Genomic DNA, 12105 nt, shown 5'->3' on the forward strand with positions numbered 1-12105 from the left:
CAACAAATGTTGGAGATCAGTGTGCTACCAAAGGGGGCAAGATTGAAGCATTTCAGCATCTTCTTGTTGAGGGTGAGAAAGAAGTGGGGAACAAGATTATCACAATCAATTTATGGAGAGTGTGTAAAGAGTGGTTAGCACACTCGGTCTTACTGATGCTGGTACTACGAGGAGGAGAGACAGGGTGATGTTTAAAAATCCAGATAAGAATGTTCTTCCTAGATGAGGCTTCCTAATTAGACCAGTTTCTGTCTTGGGATTCAGCCTTTCATGTGGTAAATGCTCAGTTATAAATGTACGAAGCTATTGATTTTCTGATGCCTTGCCAGCAGCTCATATATTGAATATTTAATGTAACTCAAATACTTGTTTCCTAGAAATACTCAGAGATTTAAAAAAACAAATCAAACTCAGTCTCTAGAGTTTACAGTTTAACCAGTTGTTTACTGGACAATCTAAAGAGGAAGGTGTGAAGTGTCTGTCTGGAATGGGGAAGGGATCCTTCCAGAAGACATTCAATGTTTGCACTGACTCAGATGGACTTGGAGGGATGGAATTGCAGATGGACAATCTTCAAGCTTTGTGAGTGATGAGTATGGTGGTTTTCATCCTGTTATCTGCTAATTTGTAGGTATCTCTGAATTCCTTTGAAGAGGTCTATGAAAGATATTCTAAGAAAATAAAGTACATTTATGTTACAAAGCAATTCACATGCACCAGTTTTTAAGGTAGTCCATAACTGAATTTTTGTAGGGAGTGTAAAAGGATTGAAAAACATTGTCTGAACTTATATTTTAGATTATATTCTTTGCAGTTTATGTTCCCTGTGTTATAGGATTAGTCCTCCTCTTAATTTCAAATTTTAGTGAATGGAGCACAACTTAATGACCTTTGGACTACTCCTGAAGTTAAACATGAGGTACGAGATTTCTCTCCAAGCAAGGAGAGCTCCTCAATATAAACTAGTAAATAAACTGAAACAGCCCACAGTTAATTACAGCAGGACCTTGAATCAGAGTTGGATCTCTCAGTAATTAAAGTCATTAGGACTACTGCTGTTTACTTTGATGCATGCAGGATTAAAATATTTGTTACGTTTTGGGGTTTTTTTCTGGAAATTTTCATTAAATGAGCAAAATGTAGTTGTATTGCTGCTTCCCCTAGTAAGAACCTCAGTGTCAGCAATCTATGCTTTTGCCTTAAAGAAACAAACCAAACAAAGGCTTTTATTTTCTTGCATGGAGATGCTGTTAGATGTGCTATTAGGAGTATTAAAATAATTTCAAGTTAACTATGTTTAGTTATGCAATAGATTTTATTTTAAGGATGTGTTCCCTTGCATGAAAAGTTACAACATGAGTAAACAGCAGTCATCTGTCAGCTGGGGAAAACATTACTTCACTATAAATATGGGGGAGAAGAAGAAACTAGAGTCAGACTAGTGGGCCAGACTTTATGACCCATGTGAGAACATGGGCAACTTCTAAAATAGCAGTGAAATGGGTTTCAAAGTGTGAAAGGATTTGGGGAGATGTGACGAGTGACTATTTTAAGTCCTACAGGTGCAGAAAACTGCCAAAACTGTTGGATAAGATGTGCCTGCTTCATTCTGTCGTGTCTTCACAGATGGCTGTTCTTTATTAATGAGGTTTATAGAGAGCAGTGCTTTGCGGTGGCTCATACTGCTGTGATATAGCAGACACTTTGAGGAGGAGGTTCTGGCCATTGTATAGCTGTCTGTATCACCGCTTGAAAATGTTGATCTTTTCTCAGGGGAGCCATTAGAAAAGCTCACCTGAGCTGTGATAGATGCCAGGCTGCTGCTCTGGGACAGAGTGAAATGGATTTCACATCCTCCATTAACAAAAACCTCACCTTCCTCCAGCCCTGTAAAAATTATGCTGTACATGATTTTCGGGAAGATGGAGAGAAATGCACAGAAAGCCACGGTGCAGCACTCTGCCTTTTACCATTAGCAGAATTGTTGTCTAAGATAGCAGGACTGTGCTTCTTTGGGAGTTGACTTCATCATCTGGAGGTGCCAGGTCAGGTTGATCACATCTGTTTCCACATTATACAAGTATCTGTTCAATGCACTGTTGTGTTTGTCCCTTTGACAGCATGCTAACAGTTGTGGGGTTTCTATTTCCTTACGCTCAGCTTTAAGGCTGTTTCCAGCCTTTCCTTTCATGCAGGCTTGTATAGGTATAGGATAAAAATAGTTTCATGTTAAAAAACCCAAACAAAACCATAAAGCTCAACTCCGAGCCTGCTTTTTCTGAGCTAATGAATGTCACAGCTTCTAACTGGAGCATCGCATTCCAAAAGGAACAAAGTGAGCAGCTTTTATTACTGTGATGATGCATCCTGCTTCCAGCAAAACAATCCCCATGCGCCTTTCTTCAAGTTCTGCTCACTGAGCTGAACCCAGTCCCTGTTGTCTCTCTTGCTTCCCTTGCTACGGTTTTCATTTTTCTCCCTTCACATTTTGTTTATCTCTTGTCACACCCTCCCATTTCCCAATCTCTTTGCCTTTGGCACTCTCAGAACAGCAACACCCACAGTGCTGATTAAGCTCTTAATAAATCTCAGATTCAGTAGCAGGAATTGGAACTCTACCAGGCTTTGGAGAAGACTCTGACCTTCATCCTAGACTGCCTCAGCCCAGCTCAAACATGCCAGAAAGGAGGAGATGCAATTGCTTTAGTGCTTTTCACCTGTTAACCTGGATAGTTCACTTCAGAACTGACAACTTCTGTAACCCTACATTTGAGCAGCCTCTTGTGATGCTTATTATTTGACACACTGTGGTGTGTTTACTGGAATGAGATAATGGAGGTCACAAAGACCTCTGCAGGAATATGTGGAGGTGCATGGTTACAGTTTTGTTGCACAAAATCTGCGAAACATGGTCTAAATCTTAGTGAAATGAAACCAGAATATACAGTCATATATTTAATAATACCAATGCAAAATCAAATTTTTAAATTGCAGTCAGCAACTCTATTAGGAATATCAGCAAGGGAAACCATGTAGGACTTGTATACTGCCTCAGTAATATTTTATCCCTGAGTTCCTCATTTCACCAGTTTAGTTGCAGAATTATTAGATAAATGTACACACATTCTCTATGCGATTAACCATTTCATCTGGAATCCTAAGGTGTGGTCTTGGTGACCTTTGGCAAGCTGGCTAGTTGTGCCCTGCTCCGCAAAACAGAGCAAAGACTCTATTTGTGGTCTAGTTTGTCATCTTAAGTTAAGCAACAGATGAGAATAGGTTGCCTCGAGAGGGTGTGGATGCCCCATCCCTGAAGTGTTCGATGCCAGGTTGAGTGGGACCCTGAGGAACTTGATGTAATGAATGACATCCCTGCCTATGGCAGAGGGATTTGGAACGAGATGATCAAGGTCCCTTCTACTCCAAACCATTCTATGATTCTATGAGTTCAGTCTCTCATGGTCCTTTTGAGCTGACTATCTTTACAGAGCAGGAATTACCTTAATCTTTTTATCTCTTCAGCATGAGAATTGCATGGCTGGATGTCAGAGCACTGCTGCTCCTTTCTGACATGACCTGCACAAAAGAAATAACCTACAGCAATGCTAATTTACGGTACCTAATACGGGGGTATTTTTTATTGGTCTGGAAAAGAGACTATGGATGCCAGTGAGATGCAAATTTTAAATGAGTATATACTTTCTAAAATTAATTCACTTTATGACCTCTGTTGATCCTCACTCAGTGCCAGCTATATTTGAGTTGGTGTCAGCAATATTGATGCCATATTTATCAGGAGCTGAATGACAAGATGAGATGATCACAGTGCTTTTAGGTGGCAATAGTGATTGAGCTGGTTTAGATGCAGGAAGTGTGGATGCAGGCTCAGCGTTTCACTGCTCATCCTTAGTGTTCTGTGCTGCTTAAGCCTTTCTCTGGTATAGCATCTGCCATGAGACTAGCTGTCAGGGAGGCCTAGGGAAAGACAATAAATCAAACAAATTTCTGACTGATTTTTTTATTCACTTTCCCTGATGCTTGATGAAAAATCACTGTATCATTTGCTATGGAGCTGGTTCTCAGGTGTTAGACTGAGTTCTGTGCTCCAAAATAGTTACTCCTGTCATGATAAAAGCCGCTTGGGCAGGGATGTTTTGTTACTAAAGCTAAAATGATTTCACTTGATGGTTTATTAATTCTGGTAATAAGAGAAATAGTAAGTGAGAGAAAACTCACCGACTGAAAAAAATATTCTCAAACTTGAAAAAAGTTTAGACTGTTTAAACTTTTATTTCCTTGCATTGAGTTCAAGGAACTCAAGGGAGTGGTGGTGGTGGTATCCAAACAGCAGAAAACATGGCTAGTTCATGACAAACAATACTTAAGTTCAAAGGCCAGAATAACTAACCAGCAAATATGTCTAGAGGTTTTTTGTCTTTATTATTTGTACTTGTTATCTGTGTGGGTTTTATTGTTTTGAGAAGTGAATTAAATCCAGGGGATTCTCAACAACATACATTGTGTCCTGGTCTGAACTGGACAAACTGCTTGCTGACCTTGAAGCCTGCAAGGTTTTTGCTCCAAAGCTAAGTTTGCCTGCTTCTTGGCATACACGTCGAGAGTACTGTAGAAAAGATTTGAAACTCATAAGAAATATGAAACTCTGAATGAAAAGCAAATAGAGATAACAGCATTGTTTAATGAGGAGTTGTAAGATGAAAGTTAGGCTACTTTGCATGTTAAAGCTCTCCGCTTCCAAAGTGACTGTTAGAAGAACCAAATGTTTACAGGGTGTTTGCTTAATGGCACATTATGGAAACTGTGTCTGTAGATTAATCTTTTTAGCTACATTCTGCTCTGAGTTAAATTGACAGGATTTTATTTTACCTGGGACTGCATTGAAAGCACTTTAGAAGTAGTAGGTACCTAATGCAGAAGTTCTCTCCAGGTCTCTACAATATCAGTGGTACCTACTTGGAAAGCCGATACTATGTTCTTCATATTCTCCAGAGTTTTAAGAATTAGTGGATTCTCTGTCTCCAAACAAAGCCAACAGGACTAAATGCATGTAACAGATGGGTCTATAACCACCTATTCTGCTTTTTATTTTACTTTACAAGCATGAAGTCCAAACAGAATGTTAAGCAGGGTGTAAAGTTGATATTTTAGTGACCTGAATAGAGTTCAGCATTGTAATGTCAGTGCTTATACATGCTTCAACCCTCAAGATACCTATTTCTCAGTCTCTTGGACCAAATACTATATCTTCAGCTTAGGAATGTGAGGAATTTTCCCTTTCACATTCAGTTGTACAAAAAAGATATCTGCTTCAGAAGTCACACTTTTTTTGTATAACATACCTGTGCAGAACTGACTAAATAATAGAGGCGAAATTTTGATAGTCTTGGCCAAAGGTAAAGACAAGTGTTAGAGATGAGATTTTGCTTTGGGATTGGATTTTACCTGAATGCTTTTAACTCGCCCAACCACAATCACTCCCCCAAGTAATTTGTAGGACTTAGGCTTCAACATAGGTGCATGTTACTCATTGAACATTTGGTAAGAGAGCTGTGAATAAATGAAGCAAAGGATGGGGAAATCTAAACTGTATAATCTGCCTGGGTTATGATGAGCTGTTCACAGGAACTTTGTGTTCTCTGAAAGTGGCATATAACAAATGTTAAAGATTTTAACTCCTGTTATTTAACATGGGTAATAGTAAAACAAGGAGTAATTCGTAGAAAGTAGATTCAGCTTCAGAGAAAAATTTTCAAGAAATCCACAAAGTGATGAGAAAGTACATTACCATGACTGTAAGATCTCAAGGTACTGATGGAGAGATCACACAAGAGTTTAATGGAAAAACCAGGTGCACACCAGAGACAAAGGATAGATTAGACCTGGGAAGATCTTGTTATTCCATTTATAATTCTAAGTATTAAGTCCATCAGTAGGAAGGCAGTTAGACAAAAGATGCAAGCAACCGTACTAAAAGAGCTCACAGGGATGGAGTTGGAGCAGTGCCCTGCTGCCCCAGGAGAGATGTCTAGCTCTCCTGTGATGGCTGAAATTCTTTCAAACACTTGAAATAATCACTCTGTAAGATGATTAAAAAGTCAGGAGTGTTTGCAGGGGAGGGGGTGGTGTTAAGTAATCAAAGCTGTCAATTAGAAGGACATGGGCACAATTCAAAGGAGGGAGGGATTCAATGGAAAGAAGAGATTTGTTTTTCTCTCTCAAGTGTAGGCACCATGCGTTTACTTACAGTGCTTTGTAAAACTTTAGTGTGCAAGGACTAAAGGCCATGCAGATTTAGGACAGGCACGATCTCATTAAACTTACGCCATTCACATTTGAGTGGAATTAGGAGAAAGCTGAGAGAGTTTTCTCTTTCTTGGTTGTAAGGCGCTCAGTAAGATAACTGTTTTTTTTAAATACAGGGATAATATAATTCCGGTGTACCTTATGCATTCTCAATAACCATATTTCATATATGTTTTTAAACGTGAAAATGTTTTTTCATAAGCAGGATGCAAGGAAAAATATCCAAGATACACAGGAGATAGTTGTTTTCTGGTGAAGTTTCACAGATGTAATTCTTATGCAAGCTAAATTCTTCTAACTGTTACCTGCATGTGGTGGTGTTACTATATCAGGAAAACTGAACTCACTGTCTCCTCATGTGTTTCAGGTCGGCAAATTCCACCCTTAGATCCTCATGAAAACGGTAACAATGGAGCAATCAAACTTGGAAAGCAGACTTCACAGACGGGTAGGCGGTGCTGCTGACCCAACTTGATCTTTTTAGATTTACTTGAAAAACAGCACCATTTGCCTTTTTTTTCACCGAGAAAGGACTTTGTGATCTCAGTGACGTGGCTCCTTATCTTGAAAGCAGTAATTTCAATACTTCCCATGAGCAATAACGCAAGGACCAGAAGCAGAAGGCTTTACTTCAAAGGGATTTTGCAAAACCCAGTTGGAAAATCCTCTCTAATATCCTGTCAAAATTACAATGTCAGAGTACTCCAACTCTCTGTTTAAACCAATGACTGAGGGTTTTTTTTTAATAAAAAGATTGGTTTATATATAAAATTCAGTTTTGCTGCAAAAACTTATCTTTTACATTGCAAAGTGGACTTGGCATGTTTTTAGAGTTTTCTCTGTAATAATAGGGTGAAAAAAAAACCACCGTAAAACCTGAAACCTGATTTGCTTTTTTTTGTGGCTTCGCTGCCATCTTTTTAGCTGGACTCTGCTTCACTGTTTTTGTAAATCTGTAGCTTCATCTCACACTTTCAGTAAACATCAGCAAGAAATGGACTGAATTTGCTAACTGAAGAAAAAAAAATGGATCCAAAGGATGAGTGAATGCAGTTTTTACAGACTAGAGGTCAAAATCTGTGTCAGGAGGTGCTGTGTATGTGAAAGAAGGAGTTGTCATGAAGGAGGCTGCTGGACCGCAAACATTTCGAGTGTGCTCCAGAAGGAAGTGAAAATGCAGCCACTGTGCAATGACTGGAATGATTCCCTGTGCAGGGTGTAGGCTTCATTAATTACTGAAAATGTAGAAAGAACGTAAATACAGGCTTTATCTCCACTACTTACCAGGTTTTCTCCAAATCTGTGCCCCAGACCAAAGTTGTCTCTGTTCAAAGTTGCCTATTCCTTGGTTTCTAAAAGAGGATGCCACAGTGCCTCACTCCGCATGATCTCACTGCTGCGCTCCAAGAGACCTTCAAGTTCAGAGAATGATATTTCTGTACAAAAACTGCTTAAGAGAGCACAATATAATTTGGAGTTAGAGGCTGGAATCTAATAAAACAAACTTGAATGTTCGGTTACAAATGTAATTCTGTGAATTTGTGGAGTAGTCTTCTCATTTGTGGTGTGGAAGACCCACTGTGTGATATCTTTGAAGCATGATGCACTTGAAAAATGCAGTGTAGGAAAAAAATCCTACAGATGGTTATGAACTGGTAATAATGTAAAACTGTATGCGTTTTTCACTTCCATCTTTTATGAATTTGTGTGACTGAGATGATAAAATCCAAATTTATCTTCTTCATCAATCTCATTGGAAATGGGAATTAGGGTAAGAAATGCCAGATTCAAAACCAGAGCCCAGCCTGCATTCCACAACATTAATTTGTTCTCTTATGAGGAAAATTATCGTCACTGCACATTTTGGGGGGAACTTACGAAAAGCAAACAAAAAGGAAAAACAGCTTGGCACAATAAATCACGAACAGGCAGGCTAAGAGCGTGGTTTCCGTGTTTATACATAAAAAGCAGACCTTATTGGCTGATTGTTAGATTGCTTTGATAAAATGTCACTAATTATTAGGGCTTGAAACAGAGCCAGATAAAATCAACAGGAACATTTTGTCTCCAGACGGCTTGGAGTAGTTATAGGTGGGAAATGTCCTTCTGGATTTTATCTAAGAATCTAAACTGCATTGTTTTTCACATATAATCCATTTCTCCCATATTTTGGCCTCCTTTGAAAGCACTCATACTTGAAAATATGCCCTTGGATATTTTGGGTAAACTTTCAGTTGTCACCTGTGCTGATATATGATCCATGTCTCTGACTCATTGCAGCAACTGTTTTACTGATAATCCTGGGTTATTTAAGTGAAAATTCAGCAATCATCATTTTTCGTAGTTGGGGAGAGAGACAGGCTCCTTTAGGGAACATTTAATCCCTTCCTGGTACAAGCAAGTCTTTCAGTGGTGCCTGACTCTTTCACCTGGCTGTGGAGGGAGAGCTTAACCTGGCCTTCAGCGCTAAAGAAATATCAGACTTACCAGCGTCACAAATTCATACAATTTATGGGCTCTATGACCCAATGCTGCAAGAGATCTGGTTCCTCCTAAGTGAAACCCAGTAAAAGGCTAGACCTTTTACCCAGGAAACAAGGTGAGATCAAACCCATGTTTTTAAAGATGTCACAGATTTTAGTTTAACGTATAGCAGTAATGCATAACTGATTTTTTAGCTTTTGTAAATCATTGTAACTTTTTTTTTTAACATGGCATCTCAAAACTTTCTAAATCCTAATTGAGATGTCTGAAAGCTTTGTAAGACAATTCTGCAAGTACCTTGTATAACTTATGCTAGAACTGGCAAATGATGCTGATCTGCATTGGGATGTTGTCCTAAGTGCTAGCTCTCACAGCCCCCATTGAGCAGAATGTGAATCAGAACAGATTTATTAGTTATATGTTAAAATAGTTTAAAATTGGAAGTTTTTAACAGTGAATGTCTGGCAGATTTTTAAAATTTGAATGCTAAGTAGGCTCAAGATGTTTTTGCATTTGGTGGGTCAAATCTAAATCACCTTATTCTACTTTTAGTCAAGAAAAAGATTTAAATGAATAAGGATTCTGATTGTGTAAGTTCTTGATATTTGGTTTACTGTGAGCTTGAGCAGGGAAGTCTGAAGTCACAGGTGAAAAAATAACAGGCCACTGTGCTGCACAGAGCATCTCTCATTTTCTCTGAACAGAGGGCTCACCTTCAACGATGATGTTGCCTTCTGCTGTTCGTCAAAGCTAAACTGCAGCTTTCACACACTTCTTGAAATGGGATTTGTTATAAAAATTGTGGTTTTCAAATGTAAAATCAATGATTTCTGCTTCCTTTTGTTGCCTATGTTGCTTGGAAAGTACCACTACCCTTCATAAACAGCCAGAAGAATGGCATAGAAAAATCTCCCAATCTCAGAGTCAAAAGTTTCAGCAGCAACTGGAATTCCTCTTAGTAGTTAATGGCTGGTGAAAAGTTAAATTACTGTACAGGAGCACCTGACTCTGTAGCTGATCATCTGTAATAATAGGAATAGTAGTAATATCAATGCTGCCTTTCTAGGTTAGCCAGCTGGTGCTGGGTTTGTCCAAGATTTATTTTCTCAAGAGAGCTGGCAGCAGGACTGAGGCACAGGCTGTAGTGCCAAGGATATTTGGTGGAGCTTGTTTGCACCATGACTCGAGACTGTGACTGTCCAGTTGTGGGTGACTTGCTTTTCTAGCTTGTCGTGAACTAGTTTAAAAACAGAATTATGAAGGAACTGGTTTTCATATATGCTCCACATATGTGTGTGTATATAAGTACGGTTTTATATTGTTGTGCTGACATGTAGTGTTTTTTCACTATGTCTGGTTCTCATATACTGCACATTGTATTCTGTAAGTACATTTTTTGTTAATCATCATTTCACCTTTATGGACTTAAAGTTGTGGATCAAAGGTAGCAAGAAGATAGGTACACATAGGTACAATTGTTGACTTGCCATTCTTATGCATGAAAATGGCATATTATAGAAAAAGTTTGTCTTGCAGACTGAGAAATCTAAAAAAGGCCATTATTATTCAAGAATTGGGATTCTGAAGTAATAAAGTGACATTCAAAAAAAAAAAAGGAAAAAACTATTTTTATTCATGGTACAGCATGTCTGTCTGAAATGCTGCAGTGTAACGTGGGTCTCTATCGATACCTAGAAAAGTTACCTGTCATCCCATGTCTTCACTAATCCTTCACGGCACATGGTAATAAGCATGACTAGATAGATTACATGTGTAAGCATTCTGACTATAATTAGACTGTCTTAACACAGTGATACATTTTACTATCCTACCCTTAATTATTTAAACCAGAGTCAGTGATAAATTGTCAGTTTAAAATCATCTGCTAAGTATTCTTCCTCTGTTTTGTTTATATAAGGGCTTTGACTGGGCTGGACCCACTCGCTTCATGTATGGGATGCTGCAATCTGTTAATACTTTACCTTTTGTTTTACGTATTAATTGTATCATACCTAATAATATTTTTTGCCCTAAAATGTAGTTTTGGTGTTTTATTTAACCTACAATGATTAACGATAATAAATGTTCTAAATGCCTCTGATTTGGGGATGTCTCTGGCTTCAATAAAGCAAAACAAAATTGCTCTCATTTTGCACATCATTTGCTCTTGAAAAAGGCTCTGTGCAGTCTGTGGATTACTTGCCTGGGATTTAAATGCTGCTTGAAATGTGTATGGCTGGCCTTATAGCAGAAACTGAATGCATTTCTGGAGGATCCTGCAGTGCAGGTGAACTTCCAAAAACCAGAAAAAGATGATCTGAAAATGCCTTTGATAAGTTATTTGATTTATCCATTAGAAGAGAGGGACCCGAGTGGCCAGTATCTGCTTAGAAATTTAGAATAGTAGCTGTCAGTAGAAAGTGAGCTTCCAGTTACCACTTGCTTTGAATAGCAGCAATGACTGGGATGTCTCATAAGACACTTTCTCTTTTGTATGTTTTTGTTTTGGTGATACATTTATTTTTCCCCCCTACTTTATGTCCCTCAAACTTATACTTAGGAGATAAGGATTAACACTCTCTTAGGAAGTATGCAGTGTTTAATACGCCTTAGTGCTATTGTTTCAAGAGGTGTTTGACCTCACCAGAAGTTTTTTGCACTGTTTGTCTCACATTTTCAAAGTTGTTAACACAACTATGAGGACTATGAATAAAGGGTTGGGTTGTTTAAGTTTTTTAAGGAAAAACTGTTTTGGACTAGCACTATTCTAACTACTATGACAAATTCAACACACACCAGTACACGAGAGGCACAGTAACTCAAATAACAGCACAGAACACCATTTTTATATGTAAGGAGGAACCAGTATTTCAAAGAGTTTTCTTATGTTGAGTTCAGTAGCTGCTGGATAGATACCCAGCAGGATCTGTTCCCTGCCTTAAAGCAGTTATAATTATCTTGAAAAAATCATGCATCTTTTCCCCAGCTATGCATAAATAAGAATGAACCCAGGTACACAACTGTAAACTAAAAGGTGAGGTACTTAATTCAAGGAAAGTCTTAGCCCCTTAACTACTACCAGTGTGCTGGAAAATCAGAAGTGAATGCTGTTTTGCCTTTACGTATGTAAAGAGAGTTGTGCCCCTTGATGGATCAGTCCTTGTGTTATCAGTGGATGTTTTACATGGCTTAGAAGCATGTTCTTGTGGTGCTTTACGTTAGTTTGGAGTTGAATTTAGCAATTAGAGGGCAGCCGTACAATTGGCTGGAAAATAAATGTCTTCTACTTTCCTTTTG

General features: G+C 38.5%; 1 protein-coding gene across 2 annotated transcripts in view; it reads left to right on the plus strand.

Moving 5' to 3' along the window:
• The window catches only part of RAB31 (RAB31, member RAS oncogene family), a 66821-nt gene extending 55865 nt beyond the window's left edge, over nucleotides 1–10956 (plus strand). For both annotated transcript variants that reach the window (XM_064656931.1, XM_064656932.1), the window contains exon 7: nucleotides 6692–10956. In XM_064656931.1, coding sequence (XP_064513001.1) covers nucleotides 6692–6789 — 98 coding nt within the window. In that variant the 3' untranslated portion in view covers nucleotides 6790–10956. The remainder of the gene's footprint in view (nucleotides 1–6691) is intronic.
• Nucleotides 10957–12105: the final 1149 nt, after the last annotated feature.

The sequence above is a fragment of the Pseudopipra pipra genome, chromosome 1, assembly GCF_036250125.1.
Source record: "Pseudopipra pipra isolate bDixPip1 chromosome 1, bDixPip1.hap1, whole genome shotgun sequence".
Lineage (NCBI taxonomy): Eukaryota > Metazoa > Chordata > Aves > Passeriformes > Pipridae > Pseudopipra > Pseudopipra pipra.